The following is a 27556-nucleotide window of genomic DNA, read 5'->3' on the forward strand; positions in this document are numbered from 1 at the left end:
TGCCAACTAGTTTAGATTTAAATGTTGAGAGATTACATATAGAAATACACAGCCTTTGAGGTGTTCTACACCAACAATGACATCAAAAGATCACAAGGATATAAGGTTGAACAAAAAATGTGTGAAACCAAAAATATTTTCTTTGGCTTTAATAATCCAAAAAGGGTGAAAAAAAACTTTACAAGTATGATGCCAATAATGTCCAGTAATGATGAGTCCAACAGAGCTTACAGTAACAACTTTATATATTTATTAATTCTTTAGGCAAAAACGCTGGCTTGTTTTGGTGCAATACCTTCTTCAGGCCTTATATATACATGTATATCTGATTCTCAAATACAGTGGACAAGATATGACAAATGCATCTGGCCAACATGAAGCCAGGAACAACCACCCCTGCAGGGAACTGGCAGGCAAATCAGCTATAATCTGACATGACCATGTATATAGAAATCCTGAAGAAGGGTATTGTACCCGAAACAAGCCGAAGAATTAATAAATATATAAAGTTATTACTGTAAGCTCTGTTGGGTTCACCATTACTGGATATTAATGGCATCATACTTTTTTGGTTTCCTGAATGTCTTGCTCTACCTTATATCCTTGTGACCTTTTAAGGTTTTTATTAACAGCTGGCATTTTTAGCAATAATTTGATTTAGGGTGTGTAGATTAGCCTTCAACACCCGATCTTGGCGGTAGGCTGCCACCTAGAGCTTCCAGGCACACTGAATTTCTGTTGAGGTTCCTTCCCTTAGCCTTTCAACTTCCACCGCAAGGAAGCAGTGATAGTTTTGGAGGACTCGGAGTTACCCCAGTACTTGTTATATCTAGCCAGTGTTCCATGTTCCACTACCCAAGGAATCCTCTGATGGGAGACCATAAGCTCCAGACAATCTTCGCTTCGCTTTAGCCATCATGTTCAGTGTTCCTGTCAGGCCTTCATGGCTAATGTAGCAGCTGGCGGCCCACAAAGTCCCTACCATACTTCACCCATATAGGCAATCATGTTGCCCTGGTCCCATCATGAGGAGGTAGCGAGCATGGAACCCTGCTGGTGTTGGCACTGGTAATATAGCTGTACTCTGCCACGGAGAGATAGAATGGATACGGAGCGATAATTCATACAATTCATTTTGTGAATCAACTCCAAGGGCATTAATCCATAGCTGCTGCGGGTTACTATACATTTTAGTTCAGATTTTTTCCTTTGGATGCCATTTTTATTAGTTGTGTTAACATGCCCAGGAGCTCAAGAGACCCTGGTGTGAAATGTTAGATGTATGTGATGTGCATATTTACCTTCCATCATTTGATAATTTTTACTCTGTGGAAATGATGATCTTCTCTTTCTTTCATTCCTTGCACCCTTTGTGTAGGACCTGGCCCGGTGGAAAACCCGGAGGAGAAGTGCATCACAGGACCTGATAAAGAAAGAAGAAGAGAGGAAGAAGATGGAGAGGTTACTCAGTGGGGAACCAGACTTGTCTGAAAGAAGAAAGAGTATAAAAACCTATAAGGAAATAGTGGAAGAAAAGTGAGATTTCTCTGTGTAAATTCCCATCCTCTGTGTGTGTGGTGAGATGATTCCTTGCACTCTATTTACATGTTCCTCACGTGTTTATCACAGAGAACGAAGAGAGAAAGAACTGCACGAAGCCTACAAAAGCGCCAAGACAAAAGAGGAAGCGGACAAGATACTGCAAAAATACATTGAGAGGTTTACGATAAGTGAAGCTGTTCTTGAAAGTTTAGTGATGCCAAAAATTCTGGAGAGGAGCCATTCAGTAGAGCCCAGCTTACTCTCCTCATCAGAGGACCCCAACCCACTAAAGTATCTGAGGCAGCAGTCTCTGCCTTCACAAAAATTCACCTCTACAGTGGAGGCAACAATATCCCCCACCACGGACCCTGTGTTCAAATCACTCACAAGTCCCACGTCACCGACAAAAAGCGCGGTCTCAAAGGTTGTGCCTATGCTGACAGCCAAGCCTTACTCACAGCCCAGAAACACACAGCACGTCCTCAAAACATTTAAGGTAAGGGCCTACACTGGAGAAATGCCTGGCAGAGTAAAAAGCTCCTCTACTAAATGTTTTGGAATGTTTTACATTAGCATTAGTTTTTTCATTGTTTTCAGTATTAATATCTCTGTAGTTTATTATTTTACTGTATGTCAGAACACCCTCTACCAGTTGACTGTTTGGGTTTTCTTGACTTTGTATGGCCTCTTTGTAGACAATGAGCACCCATATTAATATGGAACATGTTATTTGCTTATAAAGGATAAAAGCACACTATGGGGGAGTGAGTGGAGAACCCCCTCTTATTCGGCTGTGGGTAAAGCAGTAAAGGTGTCCAGAAATGGTGTGGCGAACTGTTAATGTAGGACATGAGAAAACGATTGATAAAATCCTGACTACAAGACACATGGTTCAGTGGTTACAGGCCATTAAGCTTTGGGCCTAGAGTGTGTCACTTGCTGGACTGTATATCATGTGCTTCTGTATAAGTTTGAGATATGGTATGTTTTTGAATAAAAATAGACTCTCGGCTTCTTGATATAGCTATTATAATAAATTACAACCCCTCCTTGTCCTGTCATTGAGACATGTCATGTGCACGCAAGAGACATAAATACTATGTACAATAAACCCTTTTCTGTTTTACAGGGGGTAGAATTTGTTACACGGGTGGGAAGCAGGGACGTAACTAGGGGGTAGCAGCCCCTGTAGCTACAGGGGAGCCCAGAGGTGTGCGGAGCCCCAACTACTAACCTTCCCGTTCTCTGATACTCCAGATCAGGTGTTTTTTGAGGCTGCACCTGTTATGGGTGTGAAGATCCTGATGGCCACACTTGTTTTATGACCCTTGTATGATGAATCCCCATGTTGTGAGGGTCACCAATGGAGGAAAGGAAAGGGATGTGTGCATAATTGGGCCCTATCAAAATTTTGCTGTAGTGCCCCATGATTTGTAGTTACACTCCTGGAGGGAAGCACATATAGAAGGTGAGGGGCAACATTAATTATGTTTGGACTGGTGGACTGAAATGGGGAAACAGATGTTGGAGCATAGTAGCAGCACTTATAATATGGAGGACATAAACACTTACTGCAGCACTTTTCATGTGAGGGACATAATGATGCCAAAACTTATCATATGTGTAGCAAAATATCTAAACTTGATGCAAGAGCATTATGGGAGGGAGCAGTATGTTAAGCTAGAAACAAGTGCAGTGAAGTTTTGTAGAACCCAGAGTAAATGTAACATTCATGTTATGCTTTCTTCTTTAACCAGCTGAGCGGTCTGGACGAGCTCAGCTCGTCCAACACCGCCAGCGGCTGCCGCTCAGGCCCTGCTGGGCCGATTTTAACGAAATAAAAAGCAGCACACGCAGCCGGCACTTTGCCAGCCGCGTGTGCTGCCTGATCGCCGCCGCTCTGCGGCGATTCGCCGCGAGCAGCGGCGAAAGAGGGCCCCCCTAGCCGCCTGAGCCCAGCGTAGCCGGAACAAAAAGTTCCGGCCAGCGCTAAGGGCTGGATCGGAGGCGGCTGACGTCAGGACGTCGGCTGACGTCGATGACGTCACTCCGCTCGTCGCTATGGCGACGATATAAGCAAAACAAGGAAGGCCGCTCATTGCGGCCTTCCTTGTTTATTCTGGGCGCCGGAGGCGATCGGAAGATCGCCTCCGGAGCGCCCTCTAGTGGGCTTTCATGCAGCCAACTTTCAGTTGGCTGCATGAAATAGTTTTTTTTTTATTTAAAAAAAACCCTCCCGCAGCCACCCTGGCGATTTAATCAGAACGCCAGGGTGGTTAATTGCCTATCAAAGCTCCTTCTGCTTACAGGAGCTGGACTCCGCAGCATTCTGGACTGTCTTATGTTCCATCTAATGTGTCAGAGGCTCGGGTACAGTACAGCTCAATACAAATGGGCTGACGTTACATAGACATTGTATATAACAAGAGAAGAGCTGAAATGAGCTTTTATAGCAACAGGGGTCTCAAACTCAATTTACCTGGGGGGCGGCAGAAGGCAAAGTCCGGATGAGGCTGCGCCGCATAAGGAATTTCACAATCGCGGCGCATCACCGCCTCTGCCCGCCCCTCCCACTCTTCCTTCACAGAGAGTGGCGGGGAGAGGTGGCGATTGACGTCAGGAGGGGCAGAGCTGAAGCTGAAAGCTCTGCCCCTTCCAGGAAATGCCGGCGGATTGCCCCCTGGGCAATTTGGGGGCTCTGCAGCCCTCGTTTAGCGGCGGGGATGCGGCGAAGCTTGGGAGCACTGAAGCGAACTATAAGGAAGCTTTTGCCTGTGAGGGCCACAAAATATTGTATCGAGGGCCGCAAATGGCCCGCGGGCCGCGAGTTTGAGACCCCTGGTTTATAGGCTTGAAGCTCTTTGATGACTAATTTACCATTACTCCCCAGAAGGCCATACCTTGCACCCGTAGCACTATATCTGAACCTGTTCATTTGTTTCTGTAGGTAGATGGAAAAGTTAGTGTAAATGGAGAAGCACTGAATGGTACAGAAGGACAGAAGGAAAGATCTGGCGCAGTCCAAACGTTCTCTCCAGTAATGACCAGATCTCAGATGTTTGAAGGTATAGCCAGAGTGGATGCACCAGCAGCGGCTCAGAAGGTCGACGTATCTTCTGTTGAACTCAACTTGACCAGGCCGATTGTTCAGAATTCTGTTGAGAGCAAACAAGTAAGCGTAATGTATATTTATAAGATTGGGAAGCCTGCAGCAAGTACGGTTGTTTTTCCAGTATGATTTTTAAAATGACAACTGATTGGGCACTCTTGGTAGGCATGGCCATTTTCAATGAAAGTCTTACTGAATACAAGCTGGGAAATGTCTGTCCTTGCTGGCACCAGTACCTATTGTATTGTAGTATGTTGTGCTTTTCCCCTAAAGGTAGCCATTGACAATAGTGTATAATAATGTTTAGAAACACTTATCTATGGCTGGTCCAACAGTTGGGTACACTTCATGTAGTGTGAAATGCTTGCAATGATGGGTAGTATTCCTTACTATGTAAAACGCCAATCATGCAATGATTTTGAGCTAACTGATGATCTAGCCACAATAAATTACCCCATTTTTCTATTCAGTGTTTATACAAACCTTCAGCTGGATGCCAGTTTGGGCTTCAATTTAACATTTCAGGCCTGTATGGTAGTGGGTGGAGATTTCCTTCCTAACAAATCTGCACCTGGAATTAAGAAGGTCATACAGATTAGATTCTGGTTGGATATACAGGCATGGATTCACAGAGTTACTCTGATTGCATGTGCATGTATGTTTATGCATTCCCAATGGAGGAGGGACACCCAGAAGATAAAGGTAAGGGTTGGGACCCAGTACAGTGCTTCCTGCAAAGCTGGGACCATGACAGTGGTTCCAAAGCATTCCATACAGCATTTTTGGAGAAATCCTGTAGCGATCACATTCAGTGCCTGCAAGGTCAAACAGAAATCACTATGGGAATCGCTTTTCAAAATGCAGTACTTTGCAATTCGGGAATCTTGAACATTTTTCAAAATTGCGAAGTTCCTCTGTAATGGCCTCCAAACCTAAGATGCTGCGTTATTCTCAGTATTCTCAAAAAAAAAACAAAAAAAAAACACTGCCGTGGTCTGTGAACAAAAACTAGTGCAGTTAGTCAATAATGCCTCTGAGTATCAACCCTTATCTACTGTTACTGATAACTAGTAGGATATACTGTATTAAGGTGGCCATACACAGGTAGATTGCCACCCATTGTGGCAAATTGATCGAACCTTCTCTGGTCAAAATCTTGTTAGAGGAAGATCAATTCCTACCACTCACAGCACATCCATAATCACTATATTTCAGCAAGAAACCTATTGAAAATCGATTGAACCACATTGTTGCACTGCTGGATGCAACACAATGGCCTTTGCATGGACCACTGCTCCTGCCCCACCCCTGATTGATGAAAACCTCCGACCAGTCCGGTTGATAGTTTTGATTGATTTTCGGTCAGTCATTCGAAATTTTAATGGGAAAATCGATAAGTGTATGACCACCTTGGTCAAAATCTGTAGGTAACATTTTAGATCTTACGATTTTTTTTGGTCTACTTTTCAACACATATGAATTACTTTGATCATATCAACCCTGTTCTCATACGAAGTTTGTATTTTCTGACTTCTTTTCAGGCCTTCACTGAAGCGACAAATCACACCAACCAGGTAGAGGGAGCCGCATCACACATGGTTACAGGAAGTGTCCTCCCACAAGCAGCAGCAGGTTGGTATGGATTTCCAGACTGTCCCTGGTGTGCACTCGCATAGCTTCATGTAGCATTTACATAGAACATATAACTGCTGGGATCCATTACTGCTAAGGCCTGGACACATTTTTGCATTGCTGAGATGATTTCACTGTGCAAAATGCCAGCACATCAGAGAATGCATTGACAGTGCTGTCTAATGAGCAAACTTATGTATTTGCTTGGCTGTGGGTTCTGGTGACGCACTGCTTAAAGGATTACTATTACGAAAAATTGTACAATGTAAAATACATGCAAACACATACAGATAAGAACCGTGTTTCTTCCAGAGTAAAATAAGCTATAAATTATTTTTCTACTGTGTTGCTTACGGTAGTTAGTAGAAATATGACAGAACTGACAGGTTTCTGACTAGTTCATCTCTTCATGGCGGGTTCCTCGGTATTTAATTTATGCTTTTCAAAAGCTCTCCCTGTAAAGTATCTATACAAAGATACAGCCCCCTCTCCATCCCCCCCAACACACACACACACACACACACACACACACACACACACACACACACACACCTGTTTGCACACATGTGTGTTAGGATAGGCAATTTAGGAAGTTAGAATAGGCAACTGCTGTTCACAAAGTGCTTTTGTAAATAAAGAAAATACTGAGAATCCCCATGAGGAGATGGTCTTGTCCAAAACCTGTCAGTTCTGTCAGATTTCTACAACTTGACATAAGTGACAGCAACATAGGTGGAAAGTAATTAATAACACATTTTACTCGAGTAGAAATGTACCGTACATTTATTTGTGTTTTTATGTATTTTAAGTGTTAACATTTTTCCATGATAGTGATTCTTTAATGCATTTCTGCACACAACGCAATGCTGTCCCATATGATGTGTGAGGTCATTGCTGCAATGAAGAGTAAGTCAGATGCCATGTTACTCTGCAAAATGACCTGTGAGTAATGTGGATATGTGCCCAAGCCCTTATAAAAGTACAAATGGTGGTGTGTAGGCATAAAAATGCTAATTCAGTGCAGTAACTGAACTCTTTCCTCTAGAAGTGGTAGCGCCTGCTAGTGTGAACAAGGAAAGTTCTATTGTCACCAGCTTGGAGTTCACCCCTTCCCTGGCTCCACCCGAACCTGTTGTCAATGGAAAAGTCCAAGAAGAAGATCAAAGAGCTAATACTGACTCACTGGTAATGCAACAGCATATGTGTCTGTATATGTTTAAATAAAACCGTCATTTAACATCGCTGATGAACGTTTATACGATTTGAATGTGCACTGAATTAATATTGCATATAGTTATTATAGTGTGACTTTGTTTAGAGTGTTCATTTATGGCTACAGAATCCTTTCTAGGCATGTAAGAGCTAATAACAGGCATTCCATAGATAAATCTGTGTTGTTTTGACAAAGTTGTGTCTGTAGTCCCACTATGGGAACAATATAATTACACATTTCTTATTTGGCATAGTATTATATTTGTATTGCTAGAGTTGTGAGAAATGGTTTCTTTTCATGCAGGGAAGGGAGGCATTTAAAGCAGGGGTCCCCAACCATTTTCAGCCCGAGATGCGCTTTCTAGTCCAAACATTTATCCTGAGACCAGTGGTGTGGGGAGGTGTTGCAGGTGGTGGTGCATTGGTGTGGTTGGGAGATCTCCAGAGGGGCGGGGCAGGGCTTTGGTACAGGGACATGGAAAACCATTCCACCCCCACAAACCTCACAAAGGCACAGATGTTCCCCAGTGTTACTTAGCTCCTTACCTAGTATAGATTGCCAAATATACCCCCAGTATGTTACAATTTTCCATCTTAGTGGTTCTTTATCTTTGTGTTGGTAATTTCTATAACACACTCCTGGAACAAGCAGGCAGCCAGTCACATCAGAACTTAAACAATTGATTTGCATACTTGTTCTGAGTCAGTGACATGGGGGTACTATAGGTAGGGGATGATCAACATAATGGGGCCAACAACCGCATACAATTTCAAAAGGCTTACTGATAGGCAGAAAAAAAAATTCAGTAGGGTGCTTACTTAAAGTGAACCTGAAGTGAAAATAAACTGATAAGATAATCAATTGTATTTAATAAAATTATCCTAATTTGGACTTTGCTAGAATTTTTATGTTGATGAAGTTTGACCATTTAAGTGTGTCGCTGACATCTGCTTTTCTCTATGATTGTCAAAGGATTGTTAAGCAGTTAAAGGGGCAGTTTAGTAAAAATTATGCTTTTCCATTAACCCCGTATCAGTTATTTAATATGGAGAGCATACATTTCTCCATAGACCTTAAGTTAAAAAAAAAAGTAGATAACACTAATTCTGCTTTTCAAGAGCGCTGAGCAGAATTGGTGTTATCATCTACTTTTCTTAACACGAAGTCTATGGAGAAATGTATGCTCTCCATATTAAATAACTGATATGGGGTTAAACAAAAAAGCATAATTTTAACTAGACTGTCCCTTTAAAAATCTGACAGAACTGACAGGTTTTTGGACTATTCCATCTCCTCATTTGGGATTCTCAGGGTTTTATTTGTTTTAAAAAGCATTTCCTGAACAGCAGTTGGGAAATCTAACTGCCAAAAGAGTAATAAACAAGCCAGCCTCCCTACTTTCTTGCACACTGTTTTTGCAGTTAAACTGCAATTCAGGAAATGCTTTTGAAAACAAGGAAAACCCTGAGAATTCCCCATGAGGAAATGGACTAGTCCAAAAAAAAATGTTTTTTCCAGATTTTAACAGCTTACATTTTTTTTGCTGCAGTTGTAGTTTTGTTCCAGTATAAGAAATTGATCACTTGCTGCCCTTCGTCTGTTCCCTGCTGTTAGAGTGTTTATCTTAGCCACGCACAAAATGTGATTTATAGCCCTGGGTTATTAACCTCCTTAGCGTAATCCCTAGTCAGGCTCGGTACACAAATCGGCAGCTCAGAGTGGTAACCCCGAGCTGGATCCATGGGAGATGTATAATGTGCAGGGCTGCCGCAGATCTATCTAGCGGTATGATTGTTAGGGTCTAAAATCGTGTGAAAAATTGCACCACTTTCGGACACTAAAATTCAGAAATAATCAGAATACCAGGGAGGTTAAACCCTATGATAAAAAAAGACAAAGTGAACCAAGACAAGTACAAAGTACCATGTATATGTTATAGGCAAATTACAAAATCCAAGCATTCTACTTTACCCAGGCACTCTATAGAATACCGAAAGGCGATCCAGAGGCAAGTACCGTATATAATGAGAAAAGGTGAACAGTTTTATCTTTAGGTTATCGCAGTTCCATTTATTGTGTCCAGTTACTGTGGAATATCTGTTACTTAAAAGGAATCTAAACTGAGAAGGATATGGATTTTTCCTTTTAAAATGATACCAGTTGCCTGACTCTCCTGCTGATCCTGTGTCTCTAATACTTTTAGCCACAGCCCCTCAACAAGCATGCAGTTCAGGTGCTCTGACTGAAGTCAGACTGGATTAGCTGCATGCTTGTTTCAGATGTGTGATTCAGCCACTTCTGCAGCCTAAGGGAACAGCAGGACTGCCAAGCAACTGGTATTGTTTAAAAGGAAACATCCATATCCCTCTCAGTTAAGGATCCCTTTAATTTATGTCTTCACAAGCGAACCTAATCTATGCAACGATCAAAGTATCTTAGAATTGATTGGGTAAAAGATACTGGGTACAAACCGTAGCATAAATCAGTAGTGATTTGTAAGATGTATGAGTGAGACTAGGCTTCATGTATTTAATGATGGACTTGTTGATAAAAGCGGAAAACTAATTGCAATTCACAACAACGTTCTAGCCTCTCCCCTGTTTCAACAAGCAGCTTGATAATAGACTTGATCCCTCTGGTGACCAATCAAGGGCCAGGGCCTCTGCAGACGCATCGCTCTAGCAAAGTGACAAATTTGTATCTGTGGGGAATGGAGGAGGGGGCGACACACGGCCATGATGGAGCAGCTTACCTGAGACGAGGGGAAGCCCAGAATTTTTACTTACCTTTTGGCTTCCTCCAGCCCCCCTCAGCTCCCTCAGTGTCCTCTGGTCCCCTCCATTCTGCCACTGTCAGCCTTGTTAGAGGCAGTTGCAGACTATTGCGCACGTGTAACCCCAACCACACACCTCCTTGATTGCCCTCCTGTTGCCGGAAGCACTCTGTACCTGCGCAATTACAAGCCTTCACTAACTGTGCAGTGTTCTCCCCAGAATTTTTTTCCAGCCGGGTGGCATGAAAAAGTAGGCGGTGGGTTGAGATGAAAATGCAGGGCAACTCTGCTTACAGCATAGGAGGAGGTGAGCTGATGACAGCCGTGTGGTCACCAAATGTAGCCGGGTGGATCATCCGGCTAAAAGAGCCTGGGGAGAACACTGCTGTGCAAGCACAGAACACTCCCAGCAACTGAAGTACGATTGAGGAGCTGGGAGGCCCAAAATGGCACATGTGCAGTAGAAGCCCTTTGGGATCATGGACCTTAATAATTTTGGCAGCAGCAGCTCATCGAATTGGACAGGGGATGCTGATGGAGCTGGCTACAAGGGGCTAGAAGAGGCCCCCCAGGTAAGTAAAAATCCTGTGCTTCCTCTCGGGAAGGTGGGTGGGCAAAGGGCAGTAACTCTTAGAGGAGCTGTCAGCCATACTATCTCAGAAAAAAAAAAACATAAAAGTAGATAAATACTTGCTCTAATTACATAACATATGTATTGCACAGTCCACATTTTTATTTTAGTGATTCTTCTATAGTAAATAAGAGAAAATCCTACTTAGGATTCTCCATTTTCACAATGTCTATCTTGAAGCCAATCCTGATGTCATTTCCTCCCTCACTCTCCTCTGCCTGATTGTGTATGCTTTGCCCGCCTCTCCTCCCAGTCTTCAGGCACTCCCACCCTCTGCAATAGAAAGTGCATTGTCTCAGCATGAGAAATATTGGCTAATCAGAGAGGAACAGAGGTGTAGGAGGGGAAAACAGGAGGGAAAGAAGCTTCAGCCAATCAGGCTGCATTAGTTAACTCTGAGAGGAAAGTAAAGATGCAAAAAGAGACAACCCAGCATGCCCTGCAACTTCCTGCAATGTATCAAATAAGAATCAGGTAAACTGGGGAATGATCATTTATCAACACAAAAAGTAATAGTGGTTTTTAACTTTTGGATTGCCCGGTTAGCATCCTTATTACTTGTTTACCAGATTAAAATAAAGAATTGATATTTGATTTTATATGCGACAGTTACAATTTAATTAACACAAGTCCGTTTGTGGTTAAGACAGTTACCAGTAGAGATGGGGCAAAGTTTACTGAACATCAGAATAAATGCAGACAGGCTTTATTCTGAAGTACAGTATTGTATAGTTGCATTTTATGTTTAGTAAACTGTAACAATAGATTTAAATAGATTCTTTTTGCTTTAGCCTCAGAATTCCAGCATAAAGGAGGAAAAAGAAAAGACCTTGTCAAGTACAAAAGGATCTCCTGATGCCGGCCAAGATCTACTACGGAAAGATCAGCATGGTGCGTACACATAGCGCCACCTTCTGATGGCAGGTCACCCCATTCACCTTCATGGACTGGAACAGAATGCTGTAATATTACATAACCTAGCAGAACCCATTCAGTGTTTTAAGCCATTTCTTACTTTTTTTTTGTACATACGATTTGCTGACTATGCAATGTAGTATTGTGTACTCTCCTTAATAAAATGAAATGTACAATGAAATGCCAAGTGTTAATTTCCAGTAATGGCTGGGGCCTACAAATGCATTGGCTGTCCTCTGCTTTCAAAGGACCACTATAATAGTATTACAGTATTAGCAGAATTCAGTACAATAAGAGATTGCCAAGTCATTGTGCTGACTTTCAGGTGTCTTGTGGTTTGTGCCTGTTTATTGGAGGCTCTCCCGCTGATTTAGAAAACTCTCGCAGTCGCCGCCCTGCTGGTGGCAGCTTATGGAGTTGGTCAGAAATTTCCATTGGAATGAAAATTTCAGTAGCGGTAATCGGAAAATCTGATTTACCACAACTCAGTAATTTTAGCCCAGTTACAGAACTCTGGAGCATTGCACCAATCCAAGAATGCTGAATTTTTCCGCGAAAATCGGATTGGCACAGTAATTATAGACCACAAGACTTTTAATACCACAGAGTATTTTCAAGTCTTTCGATTGGCTTAACATTTCGGTGGCTTTCCAGTTTTTGCCATAAATCACTGCATTTTCTGATTGGTCCAATACTACTGGAGTACTTACGATTTTCCGAATGATGAAATTATTTGGCTCTTATTTGATTCTGTTTATCTCATCTCAGATAGATCTCCCGCACAGTGCTGTACAGGCTAAGATGATAGAATCAGGGCTACTGAGCTAGCAAGAGCCACACAGCAGATGACCTTTTTCTATTTTTGTATTATTATTTTAGTATTTCTATAGAGCCAATATCTTCCGCAGTGCTGTAAAGATGAATTGTATTGTCACTGAACTTTCCCTCAGAGGGGCTCACAATTGAGTCCCTACCATAGTCCTATGTCTATGTATGTATTGTGTGTAGTGTATGTATCATAGTGTAGGGCCAATTTAGGGGGAAACCAACTAACTTATCTGTGTGTTTTTGGGATGTGGGAGGAAACCAAAGTGCTCAGGGGAAACCCACACAGACACAGGGAGAACATACAAACTCTGTGCAGATAGTGCCCTTTCTGGGATTTGAACCAGGGACCCAGCACTGCAAGGCAAAAATTCTAATTACACAAGGCAGCACTCTGTTGTAGTATTCATACACCTGGCTCTATGTATGGTGTAGTTGCACAATGAGCTATTTAAACTCATTAAAAAAGGTGGGAAAAAAACATAATGATTTTAATGCTTTGGCTGTTAGGCAGTCAGCCTGATTGAGGTGAGTGAGCGTCAGACCCTTCAGCTTTTCATGTGTTCTCGGTTCGCTTGTGGGAGACTTCTGTAGACTGTTCTTAAATGATGAGAGAAGTGGAAAGTGGAACTTAGCCAATGCATTTAGCATCTTTTTCCAGCTCTTACCCAAATTGGTGAGGTAATTGATGCACATCTCAGTCCATTATGCTCACAATGAATGCATGTACCTCTTGAACCTGGAGGAGCTGGTATGTGTTAATTATACTGTAGAGGTAATGTGATCTTGCTGGAAGAAAGACAAGGCCACCGGTATGATGGTAATGGCTGCTGGTAAATGAGAGCTCTTGTGTTGCTTCGTTAGAATCTCAGCCATGGAAGGAGACACAGGCAGTGCCCTGGCATCTGGTGCTGGCTGGTTATTAGAATGAGGAGCCATACACCTGGTCTATGTACAGTATCTTTCTGACTAGAAATGTATAAAGTAACAAACAATTGATACCACTTAAAGTACCTCAGACTCATTTGTGGTGTTTTTTTTTTGGTGTAATTAGCAGATCCAAGAAGATCTGTTTACCCTTAGTACTGATAGATATCTATCAGTATGAAAATATGGAGGCTGTCATTGCAGGCTCACTCCTACAAATTTCCCCCAATAGTTAGTTTCTTGGCTTCAGCGCTGAGCCTGTGGCTAAACTGTTTAAATCTCTTCTGAACCGGAATATACTGTATATTCCAGCTGTAGTGACAGTTTTCATGGTATGTGACCTGAGTAGGGGACCAGCACTACTTGTGGGCCATCAGCATTTTCAGAGAGGGAGGTCAGCAATGACAGCCGCCATAATTATCTCTTGACACATTTATTTGAATTTAGGCACACAAAAGCAAAGCAGTTAATTGGAGGGCTGGAAGCACAGCAGAAAGTAGAATGTAAATATCCATGATTGGCGGCTATAAGGGTTAATTTGGGTTCCAGAAGCACTTGATAAAATAGCGGACACTGGCACCTGCTTTTTTTTACATTTGGCGCCTCCAGGGCTTAAATTATGGTAATACTTAAAGTATACTTATAGTATACATAGACTTATTTGTGGCTATTTACTTTGGTGCCTCTGGTGGCGCACTAACTACCGTATATACTCGAGTATAAGCCGACTCGAGTATAGGCCGACCCCCCAACTTTTACCAAAAAATCCTGGAAAAAATGATTGATCCGAGTATAGGCCGAGGGTAGGAAATGCAGCAGCATTAATAATAAAAATAATTCCTCCTCCTCATCTGTCTAATCACAAATTGTAATTTGAACTCTCCTGTGTCACCTGTCAAGGTAAATAAGCTCATTTGAAAGCACAGGATGTTAATATGTCTGCTTCCATGAAAGCAGGAAGTAGACGCACTGCAGATGTATTGCAGGATTTTGTATCAGCTGTAACAAAGAATTGTTTTTCTTTACTATCTTAAGGTGCGTATCTTATAGAGCAGAGAGAAAGTACTGAGTTCTGCGTTAAAAGCTATCACTAATGGCAGCGTGCCCCCCTGCACTCCCCCACCGCAATGTGTAAAAAAAAAAGGGAAAAAAAGCTGAGCAGCACTAATGATCACATAACTCCCCCCTCCCCTCCTGCTCGTGGCTATGTGTACTGTAATCTGTGCCCCCTTCCCGTTTGCCGCAATGTGTACAGTAACCCACATGCCCCTCTCCCCCGCTATGTTTAACTTGAGTGCCCACCTCCCCGAGTGCACCTTCCTTCCGCAGAGTGTAAAAAAAAAAAAGCTGAGCAGCGCTAATGGTTGATTAACTTCCCCCTCCCGCTCGCCGCAATGTATACAGTAACCCGCGTGTCCTCCCCGCTATGTGTAAAGTGCTGTAATCCATGTGACAGTCTCTCCCCGGCAGACTGGAGTGTGTTGCCAACCTTGGAATTGTCCTCCGTGTCCCCCGAGTGTCACCATATGCAGCGCAGCTTTGAGTAACTCACAGTGATCCGCGCTGTGTTCGGATGCCTCTTCCTGCCTGTCGCAGGCTCGTTGCTATGACGCCGCACGTGGTGCACGTGATTGAGTCATAGCAACGAGCCTGCGACAGGCAGGAAGAGGCATCCGAACACAGCGCGGATCACTGTGAGTTACTCAAAGCTGCGCTGCATATGGTGACACTCGGGGGACACGGAGGACAATTCCAAGGTTGGCAACACACTCCAGTCTGCCGGGGAGAGACTGTCACATGGATTACAGCACTTTACACATAGCGGGGAGGAGGACACGCGGGTTACTGTATACATTGCGGCGAGCGGGAGGGGGAAGTTAATCAACCATTAGCGCTGCTCAGCTTTTTTTTTTTTTACACTCTGCGGAAGGAAGGTGCACTCGGGGAGGTGGGCAGTCGAGTATAAGCCGAGACCCCCACTTTTGGGCCACTTTTTTGGCCTCAAAAACTCGGCTTATACTCGAGGATATACGGTACCTATTTGTAGCCGTAGGATTAGTTAACATTTTGGGGGGGTCAGTTAATGTTAGGCATAGGTTGGGGGGGGTTACAGTTAAGGCTAGGCATAGGTCGGGGGGAGGGGGTCCTTTAAGGTTAGGCATAGGTTTGGAAGGTTGGTTAGGGTTAGGCATATGTGAGAAAGGAGAGAAAGGAAAAATCGAGAGCCCCCGATAGTGTATTATTGTTGGTATGAACGTAGTGAGAAATAATGGTGAAATTATACTCACAATTGTGGGTTGCCGGGTTAGGCAACCACTTGTATCACAGACGGGGAAATTAGACCTGTCCCCGCTCAGGTTAAAAGTCGCTCTCTGCGTAGAAGAAGACAAGAGGGTGTCCACACCCATCCACCAGGTGGATATTGCGTAATAAGAGGAACAGAGGCGCCAATAGAGTAAAAATGATACCAAATTAAAACCAATTAAAATGTGGGTGGCAGTGGTGGACTTGCCTACCCCCAATGAGAAAGGACCACTTTATGGTTGACAATATAAATTTAATCAATTTGATACTCCAAGACAATAATCAATTTGCAACGCGTTTCACGGGACACAAGCCCGCTTCCTCAGGCAAAACACATACAGGTAGGAGCAACTGGAATGAAAGAGCATAAATAGAACCCATGTAATCACAAAATAAAACCAAAAAACGAAACCAAAATAAAGCCAAAATAAAACCAAAGCAATGAAGCAGGATAAAAACAGGATATAGATCATCATAGGACCAATAGCAAAGATCAAATATATCAAAAATCATCCTAAAGACAGTTCAGTGGCCAATTGGGCCATAAAATATAATCTACCTTAAAACTATGTAATTGGTCAAGGACACAATACAATTATATTTGACGTTCATCACCTTTGGATGAGTCTTGGTGAGGGTGAACGGGCAAGGGATAAGGGTAGGATAAAGTGGGAGGGAGACGGGTTCTATTGGTGTGGGAATATAGATAACACCGGGGGAAGGGGGGGGGGGGAAGGAAAGGAGGAGAGAGAGGGACCGAGGGGGGGGGGGGGGAGCGGAAGGGAAACGGAAGGGGAAAAACTACCATGTTATTCAACATAACTTTATCATCTACTGATTACAATTATATACATGCTCGTACACGCTCATACATATATGCATCCATAGGTGTGTGCATAAAAAGAGGGGACTGTGGTACAGTGGATCTGTATGTGATGCTGTGTTGCAATCCCCTTATAGATGCGCATGATAGTAAATGCATCCCCCCGTTTTTTCTTTAATAATATGATATGAGCCGAAATGCATCAGCTCTTGAATCAAACACTTACCCAGTAGCAATCCGTACTAGCGTGGCGCCTTTGTGGTGGATAGACGCCGCGCCAGCTCCTAAATGCACTCTCCGTTGTGATTGAGCGGCAGATGCAGGTGGGCGGAGTTCGCCCCACGTGTGTGATGACGCTCTCCCCCATTATACTATTGGTTCCTGGCCGGGGCAGCTGGTATGGGTGGGCGGGATTCGCCGTGCATAAGTGTCAAGGTCCGCCGCCAGACTGGTAATTTTATGGCTTAGGCGGAAAAACGTCATCTAAGGGCAGGGAGCCTGAGCCACCATGTTTAATATGGTCAGTGTGCCGCTATTCAGAAGGAGGAGGGTGTCTTAAACTATATAATGCGAATGTCCATCTTTTTATATATATATATATATATTTTTGACTTTTTAGTGAAACGTCAAGCTCAAACCTATTTAGGGGGAAGACATTATAATTGTTATTACCATCAGTAGATGGAGATCGTAATTTTAGAATGCCCATATATGCATGTGTGGCATATTGCCCCCTCTAGTGGTCAAAATCTAGAATGTTAATTCAATTTAAACAGGGACAAATTAGATATGATATGATTTGGGTCCTGTAAAACAAAAAATTAAAACAAAAAATTAAAAATAATAATAATAATATAATATAATAAAATGAATAAAAGGGGACCATTGTTGTTAAGTACTTGTCATTTAAGAATGGTAGCCCCTATAATTATGGATAGATGCACATATCATCGTGATGACCCATAACATAACCATAATATAATAATATATGAAAAATTATATATAAAAAGAAATATATACACATACATATGCGCACATATACATACACACACCTGTATGTACACAAGCATATACATAAACCTACATACACACCTGCCCGCACACACATGCATGATAGTAAAAAATATATAAACATAATAATAATAATAATCAACCGATAAGATTAATTGACACATGTATAATTCAAGTTCTGATAAAAAGAGAGCGATACAAAGGGTAATGAGACCAGAATTAGTTCTACTAAAACGTTTTTTCTAATTGTTCATTGAGACCCAGGGGTACCAGGGTTTTTAGGGTTTGGATCCAAAACATCTCTCTATTTTTTAGTGTTTGGATTGCATTGGTTGTTAGGGGGTTGATGTGTTCCAAGGCTATAAAAGAGACTTCACTGACATTTCTATTGTGAACTAGATCAAAATGTCTGGATAAGCTGTGTGTGGCCAGACCCTTTAGAATATTGCGTTTGTGCTGTCCGATTCTGTCTCGTAGTTGCTGGCTCGTACGTCCTACATATTGTACCTTGCAGGGACATGTGGCTACATAAATCACCAATCTACTGTCGCAGTTTATGTGTTTTTTTAATTGGATAAACAATCTTATTGCTCGTTGCTACCAATTGATCCGTGTTGGTTATGAATGTACAGGCCAGGCAGCGTGTTTTGTTGCATGCACAGGAGCCAGCTGGTGCGGGTGGTATCATGGTTTTTGCCCTGATTTTACTCGGTGCCAATAGATTACGAAGATTCGGGGCTCTGCGATACGTAATAACGGGTTTCTTAGGAATGCACCCTTGTAGGAATGGGTCTTGTTGTAGGATTTCCCACCTGTGGGTTAAGATGTTTCTAATATTTGTATGTTGGGCATTATATTTGGTAATGAATCGTAATATGGTGTCCGAGTTACTAGGGGGTGTGGTATTTACTTTTTTCGGGGGGTCTTGGGGGTGTCTGGCTCTAAATTTGGCATTCTGTATGAGTTTTTTGGGGTATTTTCTTTCTCTGAATTTTTCCACTAAAATCTTCGACTGAGTTTCATAATCCGCTGTGTCTGTGCAGTTTTTACGGATACGTCTGAATTGATTGTATGGGGTGTTAGTTGTCCATGGTTTGTGGTGAAAACTGTTAAAATGAATATAACTGTTAGAATCTACCTGTTTGAAGTGTGTTTTAGTCTTTATCTTCCCTTTGTCGTGAAACAAAACTAGGTCCAAAAATTCCAAGGATGAGTTGTTAAATTGTGAAGTAAAAGAAAGTTTTGCTCTATTTGAATTCAGATAACTGAGAAACGTAGGGATAAGTGATGTGTCACCCCGCCAAATAAATACCAGGTCATCAATATACCTCTTGTATAGTACAATATGATTTTGGAAAGGGTTATTATTGTAAATATAAATGGTTTCAAGCAGGCCCATGGCCAGATTTGCGTAACTGGGCGCAAAACTGCTACCCATAGCAGTGCCCCCTATTTGTTGATATATAGTATCCATAAAAGAAAAGTAATTATGTGTTAGTATGAATTCTACACACTGTAATATGAAGCTTTTTTGTCTTTGTGGCATATCGGAGTCTGATTGGAGGTAGAATTGTGTAGCCTCTATCCCAAATTCGTGTGAGATATTAGTATACAAGGCTGATACGTCGCATGTTAGCCATGTATAGTCAGATTTCCAGTCCTGATCCTTGAGTATGTCAATGAGGTGTTGAGAGTCTCTTGTGTATGAGTCTAAGTTCCGTACATATTTCTGTAAGTGTTGATCCACATATTTGGATAAATTGCTGGTGATGGAATTGATTCCTGATATAATGGGCCTTCCTGGGGGGTGTGTTAAACTTTTGTGTATTTTTGGTAATTGGTAGAAAAAGGGGGTGTTTGGGTTCTCAACTAATATAAAGTTTTTTTCGTTTTTGGTGACTAGTCCATCCATCAGTGCATTATTGATGAATTTTTTGAGGGCTGTGTGGTATAAGATGGTGGGATCAGAGGGTAATATACGGTAACTGACAGGATCCTGAAGGAGGCGGTTTGATTCCTTGATATAATCTTCTCTATTGAGTATCACTATTCCCCCTCCCTTATCTGCTGGTTTGATAACCAAATTTGTATTATTTTTGAGGTTGTTGAGTGCAGTTTTTTCATATGGTGTTAGGTTGGAAGGAAAATTAAGATTCTCATGACATAATTGTTGTAGGTCTTCTAGAGCTAATGCATAAAATGTTTCTATAAAGCTGCCCTTTGAGGCTGTTGGATAAAATCTAGATCGACCTTTGAGGGAGGTGACTATACACTTTTCAAGTTGCATTTCCTGTTCATTAACTGTAATGATCGGTATATCATTTTCTTGAGTTATTATGGATGTTCTATTTTTATCATTATTTTTTATTGCGAAGTGCCTCTTTAGAGTCAGTTTACGAACAAACGCATTAAGGTCCGTATATAATTCACTAAGTTGGGCTGTGTTGGTGGGGCAGAAGGATAGGCCCTTACTTAATAATTTTATCTCATTTTCCTTGAGTATATAGCTGGACAAATTGAATATGGATTTAGTACCCTTGTCAGTGGGTGGGGCTAGACTCTGTTCCTTTTTTCCTCTGCCCCTTCCCCTTGATCCTCGTTTTCGGTGCTTTGATAAGGGCGTTTTCGAATGCTTTTGGGTTGTAGTATCATATGAGAAGCTTTTGGACTGGGAAGTTGTGTATGTAGCGTGTCTGGTGGGTGTGTTGTGAGGGTGGGAGGAAGTTCTAAAAAAGATTCTGATTGTTCACTCAAACTCTCTGATAGTGGATGATTATCATTGGATGATAATGGTAATTCCTGTTCCAAAGTGTTGGAATCGTGATCTTGGGGGGGTGAGGGCATATCTTCCTGAGTATTGTGGGTGCTAAATTGTGTGAGATCCTCATCTGTGTCCTCTCGGTGTGCCTTGGTGGAGGAATTATGGATTACTCTGTTTGGGTTTGTATCTGTTTCTATGTCTGTTAAGACTGAGTCTGGACTGATGTGATTGTTACTTGATGTTGATTTTATATTTGTAAATGTATCCCCTTTTGTCTCTGAGGGGTTGAGCTGAGGATCCGTGAGTTGGGTCCAATCAGTGCTGTGTGTGGTGGTCGCAGCCACATATGGGGGGTTGATTGTATGTCTAAACAAGGTGGGGGGTGGTGGTCCTTTTGTGAATTTGTATTTTGGTGAATTCAACAATCCGATAATGGAATGCGCCTTGTGTTTGTCCAATGGGTTTTGGATGGATCTCTTCTTGTCTTTTTGGGAATTATGGATTGGTCGTTTTTTATCCATTGATCTTTTGGGTTGGGCTGATAAAAAGTTTATTTGTGCCGGTACTTTTGAGAGAGTGATAGTGTTTGTCCCCGGTGGAAGGTGTTGTATTCCACCAGTTGGGGTTGTCTTGGGGCTGGCGGTGGTAGTCCCTGGGCTTGGGCACGTATCACCTTCCTGGTTCACATTAGTGACTTTTGACGGTTGGTTGTACCTCTCCTCATTTGGTGTTGTGGGAGTATTTGTTGGTGTGTTGGAAGGATGGACAATGGGGGGTGGGGGATAATTTGGATATAGAAAGGGTGGCGGTGGAAAGTGTAATTTCATAAGTTGTGGAATATTGTTAGGTGTGGGTCTCGGTATGTGTGGACCGTTCATTGGAAAAGGTCTGGGTATATAACCTTCTCTGGGGTGGTTGGGAGGGTCGGGGTGCTTGGGGAGTGAACTTGGACCCCTGGGTTTCCGTTCTCGTTCTCTATGTTCAGCATATGCTAATCTGTCTCTATTCAATTTGCTCAGTTTGGTCTCTGTGGTGTCGTGTTCAAATTTTCTTACTCTAGTGATCATGTTCGACATAAGGGCTTGGTATTTTATGCTGCCAGTATGGAGGACTAATGAATCTCTGCAATCTTTTATGATAGGTTGTATTTCCTCTATTAGGGAAGACCGCTTATTTATAATTCTGGTCATCATGCCCTCAGAACAGGTTTCCAAATATTGGTACCAATCCTCTGTGAAGACAGTATCCTTTGGGAAGGCTGATAACGTTTTTACCCTTATGCCATCTGGAGAGATTTTCTCCTCAATGTAAGTCTGTTGCATAGAAATGTCCGCTTGGTGAAAAAATTCATCCTTTAAGGCATTCTCCAGTTTTTGAAATATTGGTTTTAGGTCAATCTGGACCTCATTTGTGGTGGATTGAGGGTCCTGTGGTTTTTCAGGTACATCAGAGGTAGTGGGTTTTTTGAATACTGCAAGGAGATCGCTCCTATGTGTATTACGAAGTTCAAGGAAATTCATCATTCTGGTTTATTCATATGAGTTAGGTTGTTTAGTAGGGTCTGCAATCGATTAGCCGCAGGACTTGTCCTCGGTACATATGTGAGAAAGGAGAGAAAGGAAAAATCGAGAGCCCCCGATAGTGTATTATTGTTGGTATGAACGTAGTGAGAAATAATGGTGAAATTATACTCACAATTGTGGGTTGCCGGGTTAGGCAACCACTTGTATCACAGACGGGGAAATTAGACCTGTCCCCGCTCAGGTTAAAAGTCGCTCTCTGCGTAGAAGAAGACAAGAGGGTGTCCACACCCATCCACCAGGTGGATATTGCGTAATAAGAGGAACAGAGGCGCCAATAGAGTAAAAATGATACCAAATTAAAACCAATTAAAATGTGGGTGGCAGTGGTGGACTTGCCTACCCCCAATGAGAAAGGACCACTTTATGGTTGACAATATAAATTTAATCAATTTGATACTCCAAGACAATAATCAATTTGCAACGCGTTTCACGGGACACAAGCCCGCTTCCTCAGGCAAAACACATACAGGTAGGAGCAACTGGAATGAAAGAGCATAAATAGAACCCATGTAATCACAAAATAAAACCAAAAAACGAAACCAAAATAAAGCCAAAATAAAACCAAAACCAAAGGGTTAGGCATAGGTTGGGGAGTTTGGTTAGGGTTAGGCATCAGTTGGGGGTGGGTTGGTTAGGATTAGGACACCATAAAAGAAGGGTTCAAGTGAGAATGGGGGCAGGTTAGTAGATCAGTAAAATATCTGTAAAATGTACAGATGTTTTACGGTTGTAATTACTAAGCATAATGGGAGAAATCGTACTGATATTCTATTAAAGGCGATTTCCGGCCCCCAAATGAACTTGGCACTCTATTTACATGTGTGCCCAGAAAAACCTGTGCACTGGTATCGATTCCTGGCAGGACTACAAAGACTTGAAATTAAGTAAAAAGCTACTATGAGAGGTTTTACCCTTAAAAGAAATGGGAAAAAAATAGAAAGCATTCCTTCCGGTGTTCACATGGCTCCTAACAGGAAGATGTTTGAGAGAGTTCAGAAAAATCAGGACCTGTATGGCTAATCCAAACTGTGCAACTACTCTACTCTCATCCAGTGGGGTGATATTATCATTGTCCTCTACTGGTGACACCAACAAGACATTTTTCAGTATTGCAGCACGATAAGGATGTACCAAACTAAAGTAACGAGATAAACGAAGATTTACTATAGCAGTGTGGCATGTCTCATGGCTCTCCTCATCTGCTGCTCATGGTTATCAATCTGTCTAATAAGTACCGGTAGATGTGTTCTTCCATCTCCGATTTTTTTAGTATAATTGTTGCAGTCTTTTCTGTCAAGGATTGTGGGTGCAAGAATCACATACCATCAAACCATCACAAAACCTTAGATTGGTGTCAGCTGAGTTTGGGCTAGATGGCATCTGATTCTGATTGATCTATTCTCTGTTTTTGAAGGTGTGATGTCCTGGACTTGTTATAAGCAGCTCTCTCACCCACTTATGAAAATATGACTTGGTAATAGCCAAGCAATTTCAATACCATCTCATTGTGAACCATATTGTATATTTCCAGAAATCATTCAGAAGATATCTATCAATCTAAAATTATTTAGGTTGCAGGTAGGGTAGACAGTGGTGGAACATATAAACTTTTTTTTTAATTTCTTTAGCATACTCCCTTGATAAAATGTTGCTGGTCCATGGCTTTGTGTCTTCCAGCTATACGGTTTTACTTTTTTAACATTAAGGGGTACCCCAGTTTTCATTCTACAGTCTAATGTAAAGTGAATACACAACGAGGAACAGCTGATGAGTGTTGTGAGGCTGAGAAGATTCAGGCACTTGGATGCAGAGGTCTCACAAGTACTGTCCAGGACATGGAGGCCAGTTAATAGTTTCTGTTTAGTGGCTTATAAATGCCAAAGAACAACTCCATCCAATATACTGTTGTTGTGATTTAAAATAACAGTGCTGTTAGTGTTCTGGAAGGGCGTGGCAAAATATCAAGTAAACTCCACGGCACTGTTTCTGTAAAGGTTATTAATGGTACAGAATGTTCCTCTGCGATCATTTGAACAGATTTTATTTTATGATTGAGTTATACAGAAAACCAAACAGTATAATGAGAAAATTGTTGTGAAACGTTCTATGGTCAATTGGTACACAGACTTTTGTCAATCAGAATGTTGGATTTTATGATCAAATCCCAAGAGAGAAGGCGCCATAATCATTCCCTTTGTGCAAACCACCCATAATTACCTTCCGATTAATTACAATCCCGCAAATTTGATCAAAGGTTTGCATCTGAGAAAAATATAAGAACTCATTCATGAGTTAAGACAGTCAAGTAGAGATACTTAATTAGATAAGCAGGTAAGGGGAGATAATTCTTACGTTCTGTTAATCGACCTCTATATGGCTCTTTAGTCTTTTTCTATCAGTCCTTTCCAATTTATACTAGCCCTGATTTACTATTCTTCTTTAGAGAAGAAGAATATTGAGAGACAGGCCTGGATGTCTGCAAAGGCCACATAGACCATTGACTGGGGCATCTGCTGCTGGGTGAGCAACACATGAAAGAAGGGAGCTGCTACCCAAAGAAGGAAGGAAAGCAGGGGCAGTCACACATGGCAAGGACTCAAGACTATTGGCCGCCTAGGGGAAGAAAGAGAATCCAGCCTTGTTTGGAGAACATAACTGATCCAACAAACATGGACTGGATGACTGTCCTTAGTTTGTATAAGTTTACTCGCTTTGGTCACTGGCAGTGACATTTTTTGTAATAAATTTAGTTAACCCTGGGCTTGTTATAAAAAGTTCACACTTCTTGTGACTACAGTCTCTTCTAGCAATCCAAATGTGACTTATGGAAGGGTTCCAACATTTTATCCAGTAGACTGTTCTTTCGAAATCCAAGCTTTGTTTGCAGGATTACTTCAGCTCTGGAAAGCCTTATAACATCAAACTACACATTTGGAATACTGATCCACATATGGAGCAAAAGTTGTCCTCAAGTTCTCAGGAGGCTAAAGAGACCAATTTGTTGACTGTCTATGGTGGAGAATGTGTTGTCCAGGTGGCACAGGTCAGGGAGACCAGTAGATGTTCTTATCTAAAATCAGTATGCATGGCTGATCTGTGAACGTCTGTCATCTCCGAGGCAGAAAACAAAGCTTAAAAAGGGACTTAATACTGTGCACAACAAGTTCTATCAGTTCAGGAACTGCTGGCACTGTCCAGGAAAACATTTACAGATGTGATAAATGTGGCCTTGGTTTTATGTGATCACTTGCAGCTCTTCTCTGCACATGTTACAGAGGAAGTTGTACGGTTTTTCATTACTCAGGTTACTGGGGCCCTTAGCTTGTTGTCTCCACTGTAGCCTTTAGGAAGCCAGTTAACTAGTATGTTTTTGGGGTATGGGAAAAATATGAAAACCTGGAAGAAGCCGTCTCAAACACAGGGAGAACTTATCAGCCCCAGTCTGTAGTTAGTTTCCTGGATGAGATTGAAACCTAGGACAGACTCCAATACTGCAAGGCAAGAGTGCTAAACACTAAAGGCAGCATGCTGATCACTGTTCGAGACTTCATTTCAGGAGCAACAAACAAGTGTATGTCCACACTCCATACAGTTATGCCATTAAGGACTCTTTGAGGTGCAGAAGGCTAATAATGGGACAGATGACACTATCCTGTTGAGCAAAATGTATCAAGTACAGCCAGCACCTTCTTAATCTTCATACAGAAACTTTATTATTCCCAAACAAAAGAAAGGCATAACCAACATTTGAGATTGCATGTAGTCTCTTTATCAGGGTGATCTGCTCACAGCAGTATTTGATAGGCAGTAGGAAATTCAATAAGTAATATGGGGGTGAGCTGGGTGTATGCACCTCTATTCACTCGCAAGTGTCTTCATTGCTTTCGCAAGTGAATGGAGGCACTTGCACCTGGCTCATCCCGTTTTGCTTTATTATTCTTATACCTTTGTTCTGTTTGGATATAATAAACTTTGTCTGAAGAGAAAGCATGTACTGGATTTACTCGATGGACTTTATTAGCCTTCTGCACCTCGAGTCCTTATTGGCATAACCGTATAGAGTGCGGACAGGAGCAGTCTGGAGGAAGAAGACACTCACTGGTCCAAATCTTATTACCTGAGTTTTCTCCAAGGAGATATTTTCAAACTTTGCTAAAAAAATACCTTAAAAGTTCCCAGCATGCATGGAAATGCTCAAAATAGGTTTGATATTACTATTTACACTCTTTGTAGTAATTGAATTGCTGATGCTGAGTGCTAGACGGTTAATTTTTTTTTTTTTTTAGATATGATGAAAAATTATCAGGGAGAAAAATTTGAGAGACAAAGTTAATTGAATAAGAGCCATTGCCTGTTAGAAACAGACACCTGGGAGAGCAGATTTTTTTAACCAACACATTTATTGTTCCTGCTTTAGTGTGGTTCCGACAGTTGTGTAGCGATAGGGGGTACAGAGGTTGCAACTTGGCGCCTGGAGCATTGTGTCAAGGGCCATTTCTAAGGGTTCAATACCCTAACAAGAACAGATTGCTGGCCATATTGACATAGAAGTGAAGGTCCTATACACAAGAAGGTATGAAAAAGTATCCTTGTAGCAATAGTTTTTGTTAGAAGAAATGCAGAGGTAGTTTTTAATAAAATATGTGACCTAGAGTAGGCATAGAGTCCTGGAGTTCAAAAGGAAAGAAAAACCCACACCACCGTTGTTTCTGATTGCAGCATAGACATCAAGGCTAGCAGTTCTTTCAGGGTTCAGCTCTGCATTTGTTGCTCTCTATCACCACCAATCTCCAGACTTGCAGGGTGTGTGATGCTTTTAGGTTTGCTGTGAGTCCTATATGTATTGGTTATAACTTCTTTGAACGGCAGCCTTCAGCAATGACTATACCCTGAAAAGTCTTATCACCAACAGAGTTCCTGAGGCCCATAAGAATCTTTCTGACCCTTATGGGTAAGTTTTCTTCAGTCAGTTTAGTTCTCAATTAATACAGTTGGGCAATTGATTCAAACAGTCAACTTTTTGATCAATGTTGCAGAACCAATTGGAGAAAAATGATTGGCTGGTTTGTGAAAATGTTAGTCTTTGTTGTTTCTTTGATTGTCCATTTCCCTTTCTTCACAAAATTGATTGAAAATATGATCGGTTTCTTATTTCTTGTACTCATTTTTTTTTCTATTCTGTTGAAGAATTTCTACATGCAATGAAGTAAATTGACATCACATTTTTATAATCAAAAAATAAAAATGTTAGGTCAGTCTACGTGAGGTTGGTTGATTTAAACAATGTGGCATAGTAAGCAAACCTTGACTTTTGTATGTCCAACTAAAGAATTCTGGGGCAGATTTATCAAGATAAGTGCAGGGAACATTGTAGGAAAAGTGGCATAGTTGCTCAGAGCAGCCAATCAGAATCCTCGCTGGGACATCTGCTCCACTGTTGCTCCGCCTCTGCTCCAATTTTTCATTGTATTGCTTTTGATAAACCATTGTGTCTCGTGTAGGAACAT

General features: G+C 41.8%; 1 protein-coding gene across 4 annotated transcripts in view; it reads left to right on the plus strand.

The window, feature by feature from the left end:
- The window catches only part of LIMCH1 (LIM and calponin homology domains 1), a 358780-nt gene that overhangs the window by 300845 nt on the left and 30379 nt on the right, over positions 1-27556 (plus strand). For all 4 annotated transcript variants that reach the window (XM_068278486.1, XM_068278488.1, XM_068278487.1 and 1 more), the window contains 6 exons: positions 1379-1536; positions 1630-2038; positions 4490-4714; positions 6193-6283; positions 7329-7468; positions 11692-11791. In XM_068278486.1, coding sequence (XP_068134587.1) covers positions 1379-1536; positions 1630-2038; positions 4490-4714; positions 6193-6283; positions 7329-7468; positions 11692-11791 — 1123 coding nt within the window. The remainder of the gene's footprint in view (positions 1-1378; positions 1537-1629; positions 2039-4489; positions 4715-6192; positions 6284-7328; positions 7469-11691; positions 11792-27556) is intronic.

This window comes from Hyperolius riggenbachi, chromosome 1 (assembly GCF_040937935.1).
Source record: "Hyperolius riggenbachi isolate aHypRig1 chromosome 1, aHypRig1.pri, whole genome shotgun sequence".
Lineage (NCBI taxonomy): Eukaryota > Metazoa > Chordata > Amphibia > Anura > Hyperoliidae > Hyperolius > Hyperolius riggenbachi.